General features: G+C 47.8%; 1 protein-coding gene across 7 annotated transcripts in view; it reads left to right on the forward strand.

Annotated features, from left to right (window-relative positions):
• ADCK1 (aarF domain containing kinase 1) overlaps nucleotides 1-20,707 on the forward strand; it is a 129,417-nt gene extending 108,710 nt beyond the window's left edge. For all 7 annotated transcript variants that reach the window (XM_089908029.1, XM_089908026.1, XM_022576423.2 and 4 more), the window contains 2 exons: nucleotides 842-17,920; nucleotides 19,621-20,707. In XM_089908029.1, the coding sequence (XP_089764155.1) occupies nucleotides 842-1,013 (172 nt within the window). In that variant the 3' untranslated portion in view covers nucleotides 1,014-17,920; nucleotides 19,621-20,707. The remainder of the gene's footprint in view (nucleotides 1-841; nucleotides 17,921-19,620) is intronic.
• The last annotated feature ends 1,831 nt before the right edge of the window (nucleotides 20,708-22,538 follow it).

Genomic DNA, 22,538 nt, shown 5'->3' on the forward strand with positions numbered 1-22,538 from the left:
GAGAGGGCAGGCCTGGACTGTGGTCAGCTCCGAGCCCATCCATTCTAGGCAGTGCATGGGTCATTCTGGTAAATGGGTGAAGGGAGTGTTGACCACATACATCATGCACCCACTATCAAATACGGAGTTAGATTACAGGAAAATAGACTGTATACAGAAAGGGCCGAACATGATTTATTCTTCCTCTGAGGTTCAGGAAACAAAGTCTCGGGAGTTCCTGGAGCAGTCCGGTGGTTAGGACTGGGTGCTTTCACTGCCGGGGCCCAGGTTCAATCCCTTGTCGGGGAACTAAGATCCCGCAAGCCACACGGCAGAGCCAAAAAAAAAAAAAAAAAGGAAACAAGTCTGGAATAGGTGGTCATCATAAACACCAATTTTCATCATGTCCTTTTGTTGGTGCAGAAGAGAATGAGCTGGGCTGAATCCCAGTGGCCCCAGCCTCCCACGACTACCTTGATTAGGTTTCCAAGCGATTCTTACCCTCAGAAAGTTTGGGAAAGCTTTTACATTTGGGTTTGGGGGATTCTGATTTGATAAATATTAACTATACTTTTGGAAAAAGGGAAACATTGGAACGTGCTACCCACTGGGTTCACTAGACCTTTGATACGCTGTGAAACAACTGCTTTTGCTGACCCCACTTACCTGGAAGATGCCTTTGGAATAGCTGAGTTCCTCTGGTCCCTGACTGGGCCGTGGTCTGATCCGTAACCAGGAGTTGTCCACTGGGGCAGGGGGCTGGTGAGTTGGCAAAGCCACCATCCTCCATTGTTCTAATGATACTGAGTACTTCTTACCTCTTTATCTCCTGTTCTCTCCTTCCTTCCTGCCCCTCCTGCAGGCACAAGAAGAAGAATACCCATTCATTCTTCAGAAGGACCCAGATCTCTTTCAGTGAGGCCTTCAACTTATGGCAGATCAACCTTCATGAACTCGTTCTGCGTGTGAAGGGGCTGAGGCTGGCCAGCTGGGTGTTGGCCCTGCTCTGCTGGCTGTTCCCTGCTCCACACTGAGTGGACTTACTGTTCCCTTCCCGGTGTGACCTTGTGGTGGCCAAGGGGTCTTTTCACTCCTCACTCTTCCATCGTGTCTCTACGCACTTGCCCCATTTCTGCCAGTTGGTGGCCTGGAGCCCCACGGTCTCTGTCCATGGCACCGTTGTGCTCCACCTCTGAAATTCCTCTCCTTTGGAGCCCTTGTCTTGGGACCCCCAAGCTGTGCCATGTGATAGGTTTCTTTCTCTCTGTATCCAGGGAGAAGACATGGCAGTCTGCTTTCCCGCTCCCCATGTGGGCCATTGGGTTGGATGCCCCCCCTCTTCCATTAACCCTTCCTGTTATCAGGATGGACCATGAATCCCACTGAGGGCACATTTAACTTGTAGGAAGTTTGATTTTGCTGGAAGGGAGCGTCGTCTCTGAACTGGAGAACAGCTTCCTCTCCTTGCTCTGTCACTCCCCAGAGGTGCCGACCTTAGCGAGGTGGCTTGGCACCCAAGCCAGGCTCTGTTGCAGCTGTGAGTTCACTGCTGTCGTGGTGACCCTTTGGTGTTTTATGTACTGTGATTCAATAAAAACCCCTTCAGGGTTGCAGAGCAGAGCTTGGTCAGTGGGATTTTTATTCCAGGTTGGGAGTGAATCCACTTTGGCCACTAGGTAGGAGTGGGTCTGGATGCCGTGTGCCATTGTGATCTGCTCGGCTTCTTGGCCCTGAAATCCTTCCACCCTTCCACTGTACGGCAGCTTTCTGATTCTTGTATGTTTCTCTCACTTTCTAAGACTGAGACCTTGGTTGGAGTTGTTAGGAAGCCCAAGGCCAGGAACTCAGAGGCTCAGCTGAAACCTCTGACTTTGGTTACCCCGGTTTCTCACCTCATTCCCTGTGACCTGGCACCTGCCTTGTCCTACCAATTGGCTTCTGACTTAGCCCTTGGATTCATCATTTGATATCCCCAGTCCTGGAGACTGTAGTCTAAAGTTCAGTCACCATGGCTGGGCTTCCACTCTGAAACCTCTTTGTCGCCTGTTTGGACTCTACTTCTACCTTATTGCCTGCTGCTAGCCTGCCCCTCCCCCCACTCGATCATCTGGTCCTGTTTTGGGGACACCCGCAAACTCCTGTGTTTGTGTGGTCTCCAGATCCCCAAGACCCCAGATATGGCAGGTCCTAGCTCTCACCAAGCGCCCAGGCTCACAGAGAGTAATTGTGTTTAAATCTCTCCAATCTTACTTCACTGCATTCATGAGGGCAGAAAAAACCCTAAATTTAAGTCTCATTTTCTGTTCTCTTTATTCATAACACAAGAAGCAGATTTTTCACTGACCAGAGATGATTCACAATCCCTTTATTTCCTGAAAGAATTAATTGTTCTTAGTGACCAGTTGGATGCACCCAGAGACCTGAGAGAATAATTTGCAAGATCTGTTATGAGTCATGAGGATGCACGCTGCATATTACATTTTATGGTGTCTTTTATAGCCACTGAAGTAAATATAAATGTCCTTTTTGTTCAAGGTAATGGTTACTCGCTTTTCACTTTGGGTTTAATGGTTGGCTTCCTGCTGCCTTGGGATCTAAGACATCAGCATGTTGCCAGAACAGTTATCCAGAGAGAGCTGAGAGGCTGGGAGAGCTTGGGGTACAGAGCAGTTGGAAAGTAGGAGGGGTCAGTGTTTACTGAGTGCCTTCCATGTGTGAGAGAACATGCTAGGTTCTTTGCAGATAAGTTACATCATTGACTTGTCTCATCAGCTTTATGAGGGCAAGGGGTCATTAGCCTCATCTCACAGAGATGGGAACTGAGGCTCAGAGAAATTTAGTAATTTGCTTGAAGTCACACAGCTGCTGAATGAGGGTCCATGCTTTGCTTTTTATTCCACAGTGTTGGAGATATGGATTACGCCTGCTCCGTGAGCTGTCATATGTGCCTGAATTGTGACTCTAACACCCTGACTTCAGAGAAAGTTGGGTTTTCAGTGGAAGTGGGGGAGTGGATGGGTGAAGGAGACAAAAAGTTCTGGAAGTGCAGACTGAGTCCTGCATGTTCCTCGGGCCTAAGGCAGAATGGACCTGGACCACTGTGATACTGCAGTGCAATTCTGATGCTGACCACCTAGAGCTAGTACAGACTCTGTTCCCTTAAGCACATAGTTCCCATAAGACTGCTTTCACTTCAGACACAAGTTGCATGTTTGGGGGTCCCTAGGCCATCTACACTTTTGACCAACTGACTACAAATTTGGGGGTTCCCACAACCCCCTCAGATTTGATAATTTGCTGAATGACTCACAGAACTCGGGAAAGCACTACACTTGTGACCAGGCAAAATGAAGAGACACACAGGGTGAGGTCTGGGAGGATCCCGAATGCAGAGCTTCTGGGTTCTTGCTGTGAAGGGAACCTCTTGGCACAGAAATGTGTTCGTTGAGCTTCAGTGTCCAGAGTTTTTATCAGGGTTTCATTATATAAGCACGATTGATTGAATCATTGACCACATGACTGAGCACAATCTCCAGCCCCCCTTCCCTCCCTGGAGAAGGTGGGGCTGCTATCAACCCCATCCTGGGTCATTTAGCATAAGCTCAGGTGTGATCCAGGGGGCACACCATGAATAACAAAGATACTCCCATCACTAAGAAAATCCAAGGATTGAGAGGTCGTCTCCCAGGAGCAGACAAAGCAACAAAGACCAGGCAGATTCTTCACTATGTAACAATCACTCTGGTGTCTCCTCATCCTGTGTACTTGGCCTGAGGTGCGTCTTTTATCGACTGACCACTGGCCTATGCCTTCTGCTCTGCCAGGTGGAGCCATGTCTGGTGGATCCACCTCAAGATCTCTGTTCTGCAGCTCAGAGAGTGTGCACGTGAGTTTATACGTGGGACCTTTGCCCTGCTCCCTTCTGTCCTGTGGAACTTCCATACATTGATTTGGGTTTGGTGCTTCCAGTACAATCCTGCGGCTTTCTTCTCCCAGCAGTTACAATGTGTCAGGAAGTCAGCACCAGCTTACTTTGAAGAGCACCTTCTCTTTTAACCCTTGGATCCTTACTCAATTTAGGTGTTGGCTTCTTCGATTTGGGCAACATGGCTATAGTTCCCCTTCCCTCTTCTCATCCACCTGAGGAGAATTCCAACTCGATGGCCCATTTGGCTTCTCGAGTATGCACCCAGCTGATAGGAAGTGCGGATGTCCTGGTTTGTAGTAAGTGCTCAATAAACACGCAAATATTTAGACTCTCAGAATGCTTCACTATTTTCAAGGGAGTTGAAACCTGTGTATTTAAAAAGAAGCTGCACATGCCAGTCTCCCTCTGCTAGGAACACTGCCTTGTCGATTGTCAGGTTAATTTCCGCAGTGTTCTGAGCCCACTCCCGGGATCAGGGCTGGTCACTCTCAGGATGATGGGCTGCTAGGTGCCCCCATCCTCCACCACTTCACGGCTGTAGGGACTTCTGATGACGTCTCAGAAAATGAGTGTGGCTCCAAGCAACACAAATCCTCAGGGGCAGTGCTTTGGAGGTTTGGAATTACCCTCAGTGTAAGCAAATGTGAGAAGGGTGGGATGGAGCCTTGCCGAGGGACACTGGGGCTTCAGCAGTCTCAAGGTGTGGCCAGGCGGAGCTAGGGTCTGAGCCGGGAACTGGTGACTGGGCAAGATCTGAATAGACAGGATGAACAGGGTCTCAGAGAGTTCCTGGCAGCCTGGCCTGCTGGGGGTGATGTTTGCTGGGCTAGATCGGGGGTGAGAGGCCTTGAATGCCCGGTGACCTGGTGCCACTGCTGTTTGTAACTGGCCAAGGGGGACTGGGGAGGCCCCGTCTCCTAAGCTTTAAGTCTGCAAATATTTTGGTAAAAATCCATTTGTTCAGAAAGGCTCTGCTCTCACCTCCTTTCCTTCCTCCCTCCCTCCTTCCCTCCTGTGGAGTAAAGCTTATTACAAAGCTGCTCTCTCCTTTTCTAAAGGAAGGATGAGGGACCCGCAGCAGAGCAAAGATTAAGCCTTGGGCTGTGATGTCCATGTTCCTACAGCCAGTGCCTCCTGGCCCGGTTTACTTGACTTCTCTGGAGGCTGCCTCAGCCCCTGTCATCGGCTAGCTCCTCTTCTAGCCAGGTCACCGTGCCCCTGGCCAGCACTGCAAGGGACAGAAAGCACTCTTTCTGCCCAGTTCTGCCTTTGGCTTAACAATAGCAAAGAGCCTCTGGTGTTTCTTCCTGTTTTTCTCTTTCCCTTGTGTAAAGGGAAGTCCAGGCTGGTGAAGTGGTGAAGCGATGGGTGTCAATAGCCCCCGACTCCTGACATTTCAGCTCCCATTTCCTCATCCCTCCTTCCTGAGCAGTGCTTTCCAAACTTCCCTGTATACATAAGTAACCTAGGCTAATGTTAAAACACAGGTTCTGCCTCAGGGGGTCTGCGTGGGGCCTGAGACTCAGCATTTCCACCCAGCTCCCAGGGGACGCTGATGCTGCTTGTCTGAGGATGATGCTTTGAGCTGCAAGGTTCTGATCAGTGGTTCTCAAGGTGTGGTCCTGGGACAGGCAGCATCAGCGTAACCCAGGAGCTGGTTAGAAATGCAGATCTCAGACCCCACTCCAGATCTGCCGAAGCAGAGCCTCTGGGGGTGGGACCCAGCAGTCTGTTTTAATAAGCCCTCCAGGGAATTCTGATGTACACTCACGGTTGAAATCTCTGGTCTACAGTTCTCAACTCTACCTGCACATCGGGATCACCGGGAGAGCTCTGAATGCCCAAGATTCTGATTAACTTGGTTTAAATGAGGGCCAGGCATTTAAAACAATTTTTAAAAACTTTTTATTTTGAAATAACTTTAGATTTACAGTAGGTTGTAAAGATAGTACCCAGAGGGTACCCACATAGCGTTCACCTAGCTCTCCCTAATGTTAACACCTCACATAACCAAGGTAACCTTTATTAACACTAAGAATTAACATTAGTACAATCCCATCGACCAAACTATTCCAGTTTCATCAATTTCCCCACGAATGTCCTCACCACGTCCCAGGATCCAGTCTAGGACGTACTTCACATTCATTTGTCATGTCTCCTTAGTCCCTGCTCTAGGACAGCTCCTCAGACGTCCCTTGTTTTTCATGACCTTGACACTTTGGAAGGGCACTGGCCAGGTACTTGTAGATGGTCTTTCAAGTTTGGTTTGTCTGATGTTTTCTTGTGATAAGAATGGGATTACGGGTTTGAGGAAGAATACCACGAAGGAGGAACACCCCCTCATCATGCCACACCCCGGGAAACATCATATGGACAGGGGGGATGTACTGATTTTGTTCTTTCAAGCTCCCCAGCCAGGGTTGGGACCCAGCGTTAGGCTCATGCACCTTCCAGGTATCTTCTGGAGAAGGAAGAAATGCACCTTATGAACTTCTCCACAGGTGGGCGTTAGGCAGAGCCTCTTTGAGATTAAGGGAGGCCTGGCTATTTCCAAATTAAAAGGCTCCCAGGAAACTAAAAAATGCAGCTATACCAACACAAGGTAATACAAATGGCTGTGTAATTTTAATGTTTACATTTACCACACGTTAACTCTTTAAGCAAACACACAAATGTAGTGACAAATGGATGTAATATCAGAAGCGTGAGCACCAAACCCCTCCCACCAAAAGATAGGCCTGGCACTAGCAATTTTGTTTTCCAGGTGTATTTGCAGCCCTAGACATGGAGATCACTAGTGGGAGGTTGGCAGGGAGCCCTCTGGTCAGTCACTCCTGAGTGGAGTGCATCAGCCTGGACTGGCAACCGCCTCCCAGTGCCCAGAGGGGAAGTCAGAGTCTCAGCTGGGCCAGTGGCCAACTGTTTCTAGCCCACGACTGACTGCCCAAGCCATGAACAACGGAAGTGCTTGGTGATCCTTCCTCTAGGTGAGTAATAACAGAGAGGGAAGGCTGGAGGACGGAGTGCCGGCAGCAGGACTTTCCTCCAAGGTGACACTGGGTGGGACATGAAGTCCTTCCAGGTGGATGAATTGGGGACAGAGGTCAGGGGCTCTGGGTATTCCTTGCCCTCTTGGAGTTTCCAGGGCTGTGTGTAGGTGGGGGTCTTCTTCCCTGGCCCCTGGGTGCTTGCTCCTTCTTGTGCCAAATGTAAGCATGGGCACATCAGAGTGTCCGTAAACATCTGTTGACGGCGGCTGCTACCGTCATGGAGGTCATGCCCTCCAGCCCAAGGGCCTGGGCGCTCTCTACAGTTGGCCTGAGTTCAAATCCTGTTGCCCTCAGTGTTCTGTGTGATCTTGGGCAAGCAACACAACTTCTCTGGGCTCCAATTCCTAGATTTGAATAGAGGGAATAATAGTACCTACCTCACGGGGTCATTGGGAGGAGGAAGTTAGATAATATATGCAATGTGCTTGCAGAAATGCTTAGAGAAGAGAAACCATAGCAAGTGCTCAATAAATGTCACTTATTTTTATGATTAGCCCCCATGGCAGACTGTATTCCCAACGCCTTTTCTTAACCCTGCCCTCTACTTGAGAGGCTGAAAAAGTGAGGTCTTGGTTTCCCAGCTTCCCTTGCAGCTGGTGGTGGCACATGACCTGGCAGGTGAAGAGGAATCTTTGGGAGCGATTCTGGGAAGTTTTTTTTTTAGATATTGATATAGGTATAGTTTGTGAGTATTGCCCCTTCTGCTTCATTCCAGCAGGGGAGACTGGTGTGTGGTTTTGGATGTCTGGAACTTTAGCAGCCATTTTGTGATCTTGAGGTGGTAGGTACAACTTGATGTTTTATTTGGGCATGTAGCAACCTCTGCTGGATGCTGGGCATCACTCCTCCCAGGCACATGACAACCCTATGAAGTCTAGGGACCACTATTATCCTCTGTGTACAGGTGAGTAAACTGAGGCACGGAGGCTTAGGTTGCTTGCTAGAGGCACACAAGCAGTGAATGGTGGAGCCAGGCTTTGAGCCAAGGTAGTCTGCAGCCAGAGCTTCGGCTCTCAACTACTGACTTTCCATTTTCCTCTGCTGGAGTGGACTGCTTCCCCTGAGCCTGCTAGAGGTTGGACCCGTCCTGCCTTCCTGCAGCCTCCTCAGCCTGGAGCTAGTGGGTTCCTGAAGTGGTGGGCTTCCGTGCTTCCTGCAGTGAGCGCAGCTGGGCAGTGGCACCCTAGGAGTAGTCACTTCTCTGCAGAGGGTGGGCCTGTGTGGCCCAGGGCTCACCCAGCCAGCGAGGCCTCACATCAAGCCTCTTGGGCAGCCTTGGATGCTGGAATGCATCCCCTTCTAGGGAAATCCTTATAAGGGAAGTTGACATTGGCAGAGATTCAATTTTGCCCCATGGTAAGTAGGAATATAGAGGAGGTTCTGCCTTTTTCACCTCTTCCTCTCCCTCCTGCCTCCCCTCAGGTATGCAGGGAAAAATGATGACTGACATGGGATTTAGAAGAGAAACCAGGAACATTCAGGATGTTATAATGAGCTGATTAGAAGTGAGTTCCAACTTGTAACAGCTTATGTCCATAATAACCAGATGGCACAATGTGTCCAGAGTAGGCTCTGATCTTTTTCCTACCTTTGTCCTGGACGGGGGCCAGTGTTGCCTACACTGAGCCGGGCAGCTGGAGGTCAGGCCCATCAACCTAATTCTGCTATCACTGGGCAGCTTGTTTCGGTTTCTGAGCCTCTGCTTCCCCTGCTATGAAATGGAGTGGTTGTCCATAGGTTGCCTTTCTTGGAGGACTGTGATGAATGTGAATAGATAGTGCCAGTGAAAGCGACAGGGAAAAGCAACGCTAAGAAACTAACAGAGACATAGCGTGCAAGTGAACAGTTTATCTACCCAGCATCCCTTGCAGCTTTAACAGAACTCCCTTCTCCTGTAGCGACACCCATTCCTGCGAGTATGCTGATCCAGTGTCTCCCACACGCCATGGGGGTAGACAGATGGCCATCTCTCTGGCCACAGACATTGGTTCCAGTATGGGTTCATGACTCCAAGGGCATTCCTGTGACTTTCAGCGAAGACTATGGAGGATGACTGTCTTTCCACTGGTTCCTAAGTTCCAGTGGCTATCTTGCCTGCCTCTCTTTTGAACTCCTAGATCCAGCCATTCCTGCAGGCCAGATCCACCTTGGTTTTTCAATTACATGAGCCAATAAATCTGCCTCTCCCTTTTTTGTGTGTTACTTTAAATTGGGTATTTGCGTTTTAACCCAAAGTGCCCTTATCATTGCAGCTATTATCTTTAAGGGCCATGGACCCACGTTTGGAAGATGTGGAGAACCCAGAGGAAGTCTAGAGGAGAATAATAGACATGTCTACAGGGATAGAAAATAAAGAGACGATTATAGACTGGACACTCTCCAGAGAGCTGAGCAAGAGAAAACAGAGTTAAATTGCAGTAAGGTCTTATCGTTACTGCTGCTGTTGAGACGACGAGAGTGAGGGCTGCTGATTGGTTACCTTATATGTTATTTTCTGGTCAAAACCAACACAAAGGCCATGCCATTCTGGCTGGATACCAGTTGTATGGACACGCTTTCTATAATAGCCATGGCTATTTTCTGATGATCCATAGGGTATTTAGAAACTGGCTTTTTGGCTGAAATAGGCTTAATTTCTCTTATTGATTCTCGTAGTTGCTGTCCACCCAGGTTACCACCAGAGAGCTGGCAGGAGCTCTTTCTTTAATCACAGTGTTAGTTTGAAAGAGACATCCTGGGAGCATTTAAGGTAAAGACAGCCTCCTGTAGGTGCTCCCCATTGGCCTGAGAGCTGAGCTGGCCAGTTCACAGAGCCCATGTTTAACCAAGGATGAGTTTGGGAACTGGACTGTGTGTGTGGAAGCTTCTCTTCTTCTGCTTTTCCTACTTCACACGTCCCGTTGAGTGAGATGAGAGCTCCTGTGAGGGTTATCACCTCTCTCTGCCTGTCTGGGTTGTGAGATTCCTAAACAGGCTGATCTTGATGTTTTATAGACATCTCCACGGTCACGCCATCTCCATGGTCTTGCTCTGGGTGTTCACTCTGCCTCTCTCTGCTCTTCCTTATATCCAAGCCCTCTGCTTTCTATGTTCATGACAGCTCTCAAGTCCTGCCTTCTGTAGGGAACTTCCCAAGATCACTGCCCTTGTTGAGCTCCTCTCCTCCCCCTCTCAGTTCTCTTGATACGTCTGTCTACCCCCGCCATCCACACTCAACTGTCTGCCTGCCCTGTGCAGTCCTTGGAGGGCAAGGGCCACCTCTTTGTCTCTTGCATGCTCTTTGACACCAGGACAGTGGAGGCCATAGTAAGCCTTTCATTGGTCATCATGTGGCCACTTACACATGCCTCGATTCATGTATGTCACATGCATCCCTTCAATGCCCTTTTATTGCGGAGGGGAGTGGAGAGACAAGATGAATCAGACATGACGCCTGCCTTTAAGGAACTGGGGTATATTTCACAAGAGCAGCTGGCTTTGGGTAAGGAGAGAGCCTCCTGCCGGTGGGGGCAGTGGTGAGCCAGGAGGTCTGTGGTCTGGGAGGAGAGAAAAGGATTTAAACAACTCTTGGGGACCAGTGATGCCAGTCAGCAGCTCTACCTGGAAGCAAGATTTGATGAGACCATCTCTATCTCTCTTCGGGGCCAGTATTTCCCCAAATTTCATTTTTACCAAGGGACCTGCATTCACTGTCTTAGTGGTTGGTGCCACCAGCAGTCACCCAGGTGCAAAAGCCAGGAGTCAGCCTTTGAAGTGAGGGTCTTGACCTTCATAGAAATGCCCCATAAACTATATCACCTTGTATGTCCTGTATCCTCTCCTCTCCCACTCTACCACCAGCATCCTGGTTCAGATCTGATCCCCTCATTGGCCTCCTTGCCTCCCAACATGTCCCACCAAACTGGCTCTTGTTCAATTCACCTAAAGCCAACTTGCCTACGGTCATATGGCCAAAAACCTGTTTGCCCAAGGATCCATTCTCCCAAAGACCAGTTTACCTCAAATTAAGTATTCTTGAATGTTTTCAGATCCATTTAACCTTCCTGTTATTTCTTGCCTTTTTTTTCTTTTCACTTTAAAAATTTTTTAAACCAATTCATGCAAGAGTATTTGACTTAATTTTGTATTTCTAATAAGTATTTATTAAAGAGGCAGCTCTTTGAACGATTATTTTGTATTCCTATGGATGTCTTTTTCTAGATTACCTATTTTCATTAACTTTAAAGATAGCCAATATTTAGCCATTTTTTCTAAAGACACTTTCCTTAAAATATGGCTGTCCTAGCAAAAAAGAAAAAAATATTCAAGGCATTAATTATAATCAATTGCTATGCACTGTGTCATCTTTTTTTTTTTTAACATCTTTATTGGAGTATAACTGCCTTACAGTGTTGTGTTAGTTTCTGCTGTATAACAAAGTGAATCAGCTATATGTATACATATATCCACATATCCCCTCCCTCTTGTGTCTCCCTCCCACCCTCCTTATCCCACCCCTCTAGGTGGTCGCAAAGCACCGAGCTGATCTCCCTGTGCTATGCAGCTGCTTCCCACTAGCTATCTGTTTTACATTTGGTAGTGTATATATGCCAATGTTACTTTCTTACTTTGTCCCAGCTTACCCTTCCGCCTCCCTGTGTCCTCATGTCCATTCTCTATGTCTGTGTCTTTATTCCTGTACTGCCCCTAGGTTCACGAGAACCTGTTTTTGGTTTTGTTTTTTTTTAGATTCCATATGTATGTGTTAGCGTACGGTATTTGTTTTTCTCTTTCTGACTTACTTCACTCTCTGTATGACAGAATCTAGGTCCATCCACCTCACTACAAATAACTCAATTTCGTTTCTTTTTATGGCTGTGTAGTATTCCACTGTATATATATGTGCCACATCTTCTTTATCCATTCATCTGTCGATGGACACTTAGGTTGCTTCCACGTCCTGGCTGTTGTAAATAGAGCTGCAGTGAGCATTGTGGTACATGACTCTTTTTGATTATGGTTTTCTCAGGGTGTATTGTGCACTGTGTCTTCTTGATCCCTTAACTAAGGGTACATCAATTTCAGATGAAAAATGGTGGGTATTAATGCTGAGTTTTGTGTGGTGCATACTATTTTATGAATTAGAGACCTTGGGGAAGGATGATTCTTACATGCAGTTTGACAGGTTTGCTACGTCTCCCCACTGCCGATGATTGATGCACAGTGTATGCTCAGCTCACAGGTCCTGAGTGAATGAGTGAGATTCTGAGGTGAGAGTCTAGTACTGCCATTTGTAGCAAAGCAATTTATCTCATGATTGAACTGTGTCAACCATCAGGAAGGAGACATTTGCCTCAAGTTTTTTTTGTTTTTTTTTTTTGCGGCACGCGGGCCTCTCACTGCCGCGGCCTCTCCCGCTGCGGAGCACAGGTTCCGGACGCGCAGGCTCAGAGGCCATGGCTCACGGGCCCAGCCGCTCCGCGGCACGTGGGATCCTCCCGGACCAGGGCACAAACCCGTGTCCCCTGCATCGGCAGGCAGACTCTCAACCACCGTGCCACCAGGGAAGCCCTGCCTCAAGTTTTAAACAGAGAAGCCAGTGGTATAAAATAGACTGTCACTGGCAAAGCTTTTGACCTAGGAAAATAGATTGGATTTGTCTAGGGTTCTAAGACAGACGTAACAAACACCTGGCCCCTACCATGGCCCAGGCAAACTCCACAAGTTGGTCATTGTATCCTCTCAAGTTGAACTGGGATATGGCTCCAGAATCCTTCTTAACACAGCACACACGTCAACTGCTCCTGATTGAGCAGTGTTGGCATGTAATGCCTAAGTGCTGTTTTGGGCCTCAAAGTAGGATCCTTTCTTTACCTGGGAGAGTTTCAGAGCTCTCATAAATGAAGACAGGAAGACGATCAAGTTAGCTTTCTGGTGGTGGAGAGGAGATCATCTTGGGCTCATTTGGGCAGATTAATTGAAAGGTGTTGAGATGTCATTCCCTAGCTTAGAGGACTTTATTCGACACTGTATGGCTGTGTTTTCCTTTGGAGGGACTTTGGTCTTCTGGGGGTGTGGGGAGCAATAATGAATCTGAGCATGGGAACCAAAGGAGTTCCGGCCAAAAGCCTGATCTCCTCCCGCAGTGTTCAGCTTGGAAGCTGCAGTGTGGAGCTAGGAGGGATCCTGGAATGGGAGTCGGGAGACCGGTGGGTGCTGACCAGCTGGGCACTTAGCTCAAGTCTTCTCCTCCCTAATCCTCTGATTTCTTACCTGCAAATTAAGGAGACTGGGCTAAATGAGCGGTACTCCATGGGGGTGCTACTACCCCCAGGCACTTTCTGGAAATGTGTGAGGACATTTTTGGTTATCATAATGACTAGGGATTGCTACTGGCACCGATCGGGTGGGGTCAGGGACACTAGACATCTTCCTGTGGGCGGGGCAGCTTTACCCAACGAAGAATTGTCCTGTGACCGGTGTGGTGTCCAGGATATTCATGTGGTAAAAATCCCGATTGTACTGAATCTATAGCCTAACTCTGTTTTACATGTAAGCGCAAACCTTTTTTTTTTTTTCCATGGTATTAATACCTGTTGAATTTTACAGGAATGCAATTACCATGAGAGTTGAGGGGTGATTTGTTTCTTTAGGAATTATTGGTCACTCTTCTGGGAAAACACATAACCAATGACAATGCAGAGCCTGCATTTGAATGGCCAGTGTACCTGCATCAGTCTGACTTTCAAAAATTATGCAAGTAGATTAATTTTATATATACATAGATTATAGTTTCTGTGGATTTTGTTTCAGGATGGTCGGGGGCATTGCAAAATATTTGTTGTGAAAAGGGTGCATGAGGTCTGATTGGGCTAAAAAGCACTGGTCTAAAGATCCCCAAAGAGCCTTTTTAGCTCTGACATCCTCTGAGTGTGAGCAGAGAGGAGACTCACTTGGTGTGAATGATGGAAAGCATGCAGCCGTGGGAATGGATCAAGGCAAGGATTAATGTCCCCAAATTGAGCAGAGTTTGCTGCTGACAGCGCCCACTGCCGCACAACCCTGGTACTGAGGCGAAGTCCTTGATTTTGGACTCTGTGTCCAAATGGGATTCAGGATCGGAATGTCCTAGTTACATACACAGCCACGTGCATCTTTTACTGTCGGCAGGAGGTCTGACTCCATGGGCAACTGTTGTACGTGGAAGCTTACCTCCCCTCCTCTCTGTAATCCTTCCTCATGCCCCTTTCTCATGATGTAATTTTAGTAGAAGTAAACTTGAACAGCCCAAAATTATATAATTAATTACATTCAGCTTCAATTGCAATCACTAATTGATCCAAGCCTGCTAGCACAACACTTTCATTACTTGGCACACAATTATTGAGTGCCTACCTTGTGCTGGGAATAACATAGGAAATGGTCAATTTTTCCTGAGGAGAGGGGTTAGAGGGGGGTTAGGGTTGTCAAGACAGGCCCGCTACGGACAAGGGGTAGTGGCCAAGGCTTTGCTGGGGACGTGGCAGGTGGGTACAACCCACTGGCCTTCTAGTTCAGTTGTGAATGTTCATAGGCTAAAAATCTCACAATGGGCATGCTGGGATCAGGCAGGCTGGTTTGGGCATCGGATGTCACACGTTGTGCTCTAGGTCTCTTTGGTTTTCTTTTGACTGTTGAATAGTAATTAGTTGCATCACCTCACTGGTCTCCCAACTCCTAACCGTTTCTCTGTAATCAAAGGCCTCGCTACTCAAACCTGAATCCGTATTCTTGTTAACTGCAAACTCTGGTTCGGCAGGTCTGGGTGGGGCCTGAGGTCCTGCATTTCCAACAAGCCCCCAGGTGATGCTGATGCTGCCAGTCTAGGGACCACACTTTGAGTCGCAAGGTGCCAGGATCACCAGATTACCCTCCTTTCAGGTGCTGACATTCCTTGAGGGAGAAGCCAAAGCAAAGTTATGACACCTAACTGCAGTCAGGGGTCTCCCAGAGCGGACAATTACTCTCCAGTTGCACTGGGGTTACTTCCTCCTTGTCCGCTGAGTTTCTTTATGGGGCATGTGTTCTTATTTCTCCTGGTAGTGGCTGTATTAAGTAGCTCACTAGGTGAGTTCAGAGGTGGTAACAAAGGTGACACGTCCCAGAGGTTGTTAGGCATTTGTGAAGTGATTTATTCACCGAATACTTCCTGTCCACCTTGGAGGAGCTGGGTCCTATAGAAAAAGGAGAGACAGAGGTAAAAAGAAAGATATCCTTTGGGGTGGGAAAGGCAGGCAGGCAAACCAACACATGGTCTTACAAAGTGATCAGTACCCCGTGTGGAGCAAGCTGTGTGGCGCTCTGTTCCAGGGGACGCTAAGGACCAGCTGTGCCCTGGCGTCAGGGCGATGGTACGTCCCCTTTGCCAGGGATGCGAGCAGCCCGGCCCACTTGGGAACCTGAGTCGGAGGGTCATCTGGGAACCAGCTGGTCAAGTGGAAAGCCTCCACTCCCAGAGTTCTTTACCTCAGCCTCCTTCCACTCGCCTCTGCATTTCTCCTTGTACTGCACCCCTCCTCCTCAGTTTCCAGTAACACCCCGTTGCTGGGCAATCAAAAAGGGAAAGTGGTGTTAGCCACTGGCTGTTTCTCAAAGAGGAAGAGCTGTAATCATGTCTGTTGTCGTTGCAGCAGGTCTGAGAATACCCTGAGCTGTGGGACCGCCTTCTCCACCTGCCTCAGCTCCCCAAACAATGCTCCACAGCCATGTTCTACCTCTCTCACAAAGGAGGCAGGGGTCAGGAAGGCCACTGGGTCTCTGCAATTCAGCCTGAAGCCCATTCATCCAGGAGGGAGAGCTTTCATCATAGTCAGTTCTCCCCCGTTTCTGAGTTCTGAGGGTTTCCATGGGGCCAAAGCATCCACAGGGACCAACGTGCCCCTGATGCTGTCTGACCATGCAGGCACTCGCTGGGCTGGACCAGTCCTCGGCTACTGCTTACCTTTCCTGGAGACATTTCCCCTGTGAGCCTCTAACACCATGTTTGCCCGAATGACCCTCATTCCTCTCTTCTCCACCCTCTCAGGGCAACTTTGTCGTGACTTCTGGGTACAGCAATCACCAGACAGACCACTGCCCTGAGCCACACTGGGGCACAAGGAAGCGCTGAGACCGTAAAAGTAGAGACACTAGGTGACCATTCTCCAGTCCAGAGGCAGCTCTACCTAGGAAATGCTCACAGGTGTGCTCTGACCACACACCCTTCTGGACTTCTGAGACCTAAAATAGGAGCGAGGCAGAGGATGCAGGGCTCCTTCTCAGGGACCCAGTGATGCCTCAGCTTTCATCAAGTTCCTCTATCTCCCCTCTTACCACCTCTGGGGAAAAATTTTTTTTGTAGCTGGGGTCGGATTGGGGGAAGTGTTGGAGGGTGCAGGGGGAAGAGAGAATCTTGTTCTTTACTCCTAATGTTTTTCTCCCAAATCCTTTGCTTAAATTTTGAGCCTATTCCATCCCCTAAAGAAAAATCCAGATAGCTAGCTTTCTGAATCAAAAGCTAGTAAACGCCGCCCCGCCCCCCACTGCCATTTTGCAGTCTTATCTCTTCCCAGCCAATAAAAGGGAGAAGCCTGGTTGCTGCTTAATGGTGGGGATGGGGAAAAGGGCAGTGAACAGGAAATGGGGAGGGGAGGATCCCAGCACTGAAGAGTGCAAAAATCTTAATCTGTCACAATATACCGAGTCTTCCATTTGGTAAAGGATGTATAATGAGATACTTCTGATCTTTTAGTTCTCTTTTGGCTTGCAGGACCAGCCCGCTGCCAAAGGACGCCTCTCCCTTCCTTTGGCCCTGTTTCTCCCCCAGAATACATGCCTGCAGGTTTCCCTGGGCTCACTGGAGCTCCGGTGGTGAGGCAGGAATGTGAAAGTTCACTCAGTGGGAATTTTTTTTTCTTTTCTTTTCTTTTCTTTTAAAAAATTTATTTTTGGCTGTGTTGGGTCTTCGTTGCTGCACGTGGGCTTTCTTTAGTTGCGGTGAGCAGGGGCTACTCTTCGTTGTGGTGTGTGGGCTTCTCATCGCAGTGGCTTCTCTTATTGTGGAGCACGGGCTCTAGGCGTGCGAGCTTCAGTAGTTGCGGCGCGTGGGCTCAGTAGTTGTGGCTCGCGGGCTCTAGAGCGCAGGCTCAGTAGTTGTGGTGCACGGGCTTAGTTGTTCTGCGGCATGTGGGATCTTCCCAGACCAGGGTGCAAACCCGTGTCCCCTGCATTGGCAGATGGATTCTTAACCACTGCGCCACTAGGGAAGTCCCTTCTTTTTTGACTTACAGTGATTTTGAAGTTTAGGCATTCTCTGTCTTTCAGCCATGCTGAGGGTGTGGTTTTTGTGTAGCTTTAATTTTTCTTCTTGTTCTCTGTTGTTTCTGGAGGAAATCTGGGGAGACAGACATGGGTAGCCACCACTGTCTCAGTAAAATGGAAGGGAGAGGCATCCTCTGGAAGGTGGGTGGCAAAGGGGATAAGAAGCAAAAAGAACCATTTAAGATCCCACAAGATAGTAGGTGATCAACAAAAGTTTGTTTGCATGGAATTTGCCAGAAAGAGCTGGATTAATTCTGGCTCTGCTTTCTACCAGCTGTGTGAGTCCTTGGACAAGTCATTTACCTTTCTATTCTTCCGTATCTTCCTCTATAATACAAAAATAATAAAGATACCAACTTCCTACCTCTTAGTGTTATGAGGATTGAATGGGAAGAGGCTTGGGGCATACTAGGCACTTAATAACATTAGCTATTATTATCATTACTACTACTACTATTATTATTATTCATTCACTATCTCAAAGAAACTCATCCGTGACAAGCATAAGCTCTGATAACAGTGGTTTAAGAAGACATGTTTCAACATTAAACATTTTCCCTTTAATTCTCTTAGGAAGCAGCAGTAACAAGTTTCCAGTTTTGGTTTCTGATCCTGTTTAAGTTCCTAGTCCATTGCCTTGCATATAGTAAGTATGTACTCAGTAAATACTTGTTGAATGAATGATACTCCATATTTTCAACTATAACAAAAATAATGGGGCCATGTTTTTTTGTTTTTGTTTGTTTTTTATTTTATTTATTTATTATTTTTGGCTGCGTTGGGTCTTCGTTGCTGCGCGCGGGCTTTCTCTAGTTGTGGTGAGCAGGGGCTACTCTTCGTTGTGGTGCGCGGGGGCTACTCTTCTTTGCGGTGCGCGGGCTTCTCATTGCAGTGGCTTCTTTTGTTGCGGAGCATGGGTTCTAGGCACACGGGCTTCAGTAGTTGTGGCACGCGGGCTCAGTAGTTGTGACTCGCAGGCTCTAGAGCGCAGGCTCAGTAGTTGTGACGCATGGGCTGCGGCATGTGGGATCTTCCCGGACCAGGGCCCGAACCCGTGTTCCCTGCATTAGCAGGCGGATTCTTAACCACTGTGCCACCAGGGAAGTCCCTGGGGCCATGTTTTAAATCATTTCTCTCTCTCTTCCTCTCTCTCTCTCTCTCTCACACACACACACACACACACACACTCAGGCACACCCCGTTTTAAAACAGAGTTCAACAAGGCTTTAAGCAGACATAGAATATATATTAGTTTTCTATTGCTGTGTAACAATATCACAGACTTAGTCACTTCCAACAGCACACATTTCTCTCACAGTTTCTGTAGGTCAGGAGTCCCACATCTTAGCTGGGTCCTCTGCCCAGGGTCTCACAAGGTTGTGATCAAGGCTGAACACAGAGTCAGCCTGGTTGTGTTCTTTTCTGAGGCTTGAGACCCTCTTTCAAGTTCAATGAGGTTGTTGACAGAATTCAGGTCCTTGTGGTTGTAGCATAGAGGCCCTCAGCTCTCAAAGGCTGCCCCTTTCCACAGGCAGTTCACAACATGGCTTTGCTTCTTCAAGGCCAGCAGGAGAGTATGACTCTAACCTCAGGAAGGACCTAGTCCCTCTTTTAAGGGCTCACCTGATTAAGCCAGGCCCACCCAGGATAAGCTCCATTTTGGTTATCTCCAACTCAAGGATGCTGCAAAATCCTTCCACCTTTGCCAAGTAACATGACCAAATCATGGAGTGGCATCCCATCATATTCAGTCTCACATTTAAAGGGAGGGGATTACACAAGATGTATAGGGTTGTGTGTTGGAGTTGAGGGGGTGGGAGTCTCAGGGGCCCTCTTAGAATTCCGTCTATCACAGAACATCTCTTTCAGCTCAGTAGATATCCTTACAAGTAGAAACTCCAAACTGGGTTTCTACGTTCGAGTTGATATAAACTCAAAGAAGGTGGGGACCTTATTGAGGGCAGTCCCTGACTAAAGCACCATAAGGTCAATGACCGTAGTAGTTTCTGTATGCCAGGTGCTCTTCAGTACTTTAACATCCTTTATTCTAATTCTCACAACTACTGCATTTTACAGAGGGGCCTGGGATATGAACCAGTGTGTTTTGACTCTGGGGCCTGCTCTAACTCCTGTCCTAAATTGAATTTAGAAAAATATGCAGTGACAAACAAATGCATGATAAGGGATTTAAAATGGTGATAGTGACGGCAAGTTTTATGCATGTGCTGCACGTTCTCTCTCTCTCTTCTGCTCTCTGACATTAAAGGCTTGGTTACTCAAGGCCACAGTTACAGGATGTTTAAGTAAACAGTCCCCCCTTCCCCACTCTTTTTTTGTTTTTTCAAGACAAGAAAATGGAACAGGACATCAGGGAAGGAGGCTTCACGGCGTCTCAGAGCAGCTGACTGGCCTGTGCAGAGGCTGTGCGGCCACCCGGCCCAGCCCCCTCCTGCTGTCATGGCTGGGGGACCCTCTGTGTTGCTGTAACCACGAGCGGCTCCTCCCTGGTCGCCAGGACGTCCCTGCCCCGTGTGTGTCTGGAATAGGCACTTAGATCAACGCTGACTCTGGAGCCCGTCCCTGGGTCCTGCAGAAGGGGCAAGGTCAGCCAGACGGGGCTTGTCACTGTCTCCCTCCCCTTCCCATGCCACCGTCTCCCCAGAAACCAAAGCTCAGCTTTTGGTCTCCCACAACCTCTCGTGACCCCACCCGAATTGGCTTTCCTGCCTTCTGCTTTGCGGAGTATAACTGTAGTGCTTGTACCTGCTCACCAGGGGTCGCAAAGTCCTGGCTCGCTTACCCCAGCTGGGTGGGTACCATTTCTGAGTCCAGGGGCCAAGGGAATTTACCCACGTACACCTGGTGTTTGTATATTTATCTAATAGGAATCTTTTTTTTTGCTCCTGTCAAGAAATAACTAGCTCTCCTATTTTATTTTTTTTCTAGACACATGCAGCTGTGTCTTTTATGTATTTCTTCCGAGTATATAGAAGAAATAGGCAACACTTTTCCACTCAGAAAGTCATTCCACAAGGTTTGGATAGGGCTAAACACCCTCCACCCCCTCCCCGCTCCCATAAGCTCAGGAGTGGGAACAACTCAGGCCTCGCCAATCAGATCATTTCGTTATTCTGGCCACAGCCATTGGATAAGGGATGGTTTCATGGGTGGTGCTGGACCAATCAGAGTGCTCCCTGAGACTTTCCTATTCCAGATTTCTGGGAGGAGAGCTCTTCTTTCTGAGGCTAAGCTGGACTCTGGTTGCTGGCAGCTGTTCTTAGCCTAGAAAAGCTCTAGAGAAAGTTTGTATGAGAAATGGAAATACAGGCAGAACCCTAGTGTTATTGATTGAGCTCCTGGATCCCCCTATGCCAGAAGCCTTCATACTGCTTCACTTTGGGGTTACATATACACACCAACCACACACACACACCTTTTTTTTTTTTTTTTTTTTCTTTCTTAAGTTGGGATCATCTGGGATTCTGTCACATTTGACTGGAGAGTCCTTATACAAGAACCAACATTCCGGAAATTTCTACCATGTGCCAGGCACTGTGATATGCATCTTAAATACATTATCTGTTTTAATCTTCTGTTTAAGGGCCTTGCATGGTAGGCACGATTACCTCAGTCTTACAAACTGGAAAAGGGAGTCTCAGAATAGGTAAGTAAATTTCTCATGAGCATACAGCAAGCGGCAGAGCAGAAATCTGTGCTTTCTGTCCTGAACTTCTATACTACTTACCATCTCTGCTGTTCATTGGCATTTGGGCTCATATCACTTAATAGCATTATTTCATTTCTCCATGGCCTTACATCTGACTAAACCACTTCGATTGTAAGATCCTTGATGGCAGGGATTGTGATATGTTTGCTGGCTCCACTGTCATCACCACTACACAGGCCCATAGCACCCAGCATCAGGTGAGGCATATCATAGATCTTGAACAAACCCTTGCTGAGCTCATGACGTGCCCATGGCACTTCACAAAAGGCTTGCCATAGCCCGAATCGTGGGAGACGAGACATGGGGCAGAGTGTGCAGTCACATCTGCTGAGCTAAACATGCTTTTTGCAATCACTACAACCAGTTCTCCCCAGGAGCTGACCCTGGTGAGTCTCCATCTTTCATTCATTCAATATCCATCCATTCTTACATTCGACAAACATGTTCTGAACATTTATCGTATACCAAACATGTTGTAAGACTCAGGATACTAAGTGAATAAGACATGGCTCCTGCCCTCAGAGATCTTATTTGTAACTGCCTTTTAATTACCCTGCAGCAAATTTTCCAAACCATTAGCAAGTTGCTGTTAGAATTGTTGACCAGCTCTCTGGATTGTTCATCACTGGGGCTCAAGCATTGTCCAGGAGGGGAACATCAGCCCCCATATTGGTCTTTGTCAACCAACTTAGCCCCACTTCCACCAACAAGGCTGCCATAATGTACAACTCCAGGGGGCACCATTCACATAAACTAATGACATTCTCAGAAGTTGAGCAATGCACAGCCTGTACAGCTATACACGGCAGCCTTGATAACTCAAACAGGACCCATTAATGATAGCCCTTCCCGTTCACAGTCACATTTGTGAAGCACTTTACAGTTTACAAGGAATTTCACCTCCATTATGTCAGTTGAACCGAGAAATTCTGTTTTGGTTCCCATAATGCATTCTCTCTCCTCTGACCTTTACCCATGGGATTCTCTGTTTGTTCCATGAGCTCCCCATAGCCACGCCCTCTCAGATGGTGACAGTCCAACTGAACTGGTGACAATTACCAAGCACCAAGTCACATTACCGGCCCCAGGCTTTCTTCCACCCAACAGCACCTACCTGGGATTAGCAGTGGCCACAGCTTGGCAGAGGTGACTGTGCTGGTGATTACGAATGCATTTCTTATTTGTCTTTTGAGCCCTGAAATCCTGTCAGTGAGGAGAAGCGATAATAACATGTTATTAAGTTCTTTCTGGGTAATGTAATTCAGGAGTCAGGAGGCATTTTGGTCATTTATGTCTTTGAAAAGCTTAGAATAATTTTCAGTGTCATTATCCCCCATTTTAAGCCAGGCTCTAATATATAAATATAGATCTGGCCACTCCTGTGGGTATATATAGATACACATGTACTCTTAGATGTGCACATATGATGTGTATATACGCATGTACACAAAACACAGGATGTGGGCAGATATGTGTAGAGTCAACAGAAACTTCCAGTTATTTATAGATCTATGTATATGCATAATAACTCCTCCTT

Source organism: Delphinapterus leucas, chromosome 2, assembly GCF_059928025.1.
Source record: "Delphinapterus leucas isolate spDelLeu-1000000601 "Yukka" chromosome 2, BTC_Dleu_Yukka2, whole genome shotgun sequence".
Lineage (NCBI taxonomy): Eukaryota > Metazoa > Chordata > Mammalia > Artiodactyla > Monodontidae > Delphinapterus > Delphinapterus leucas.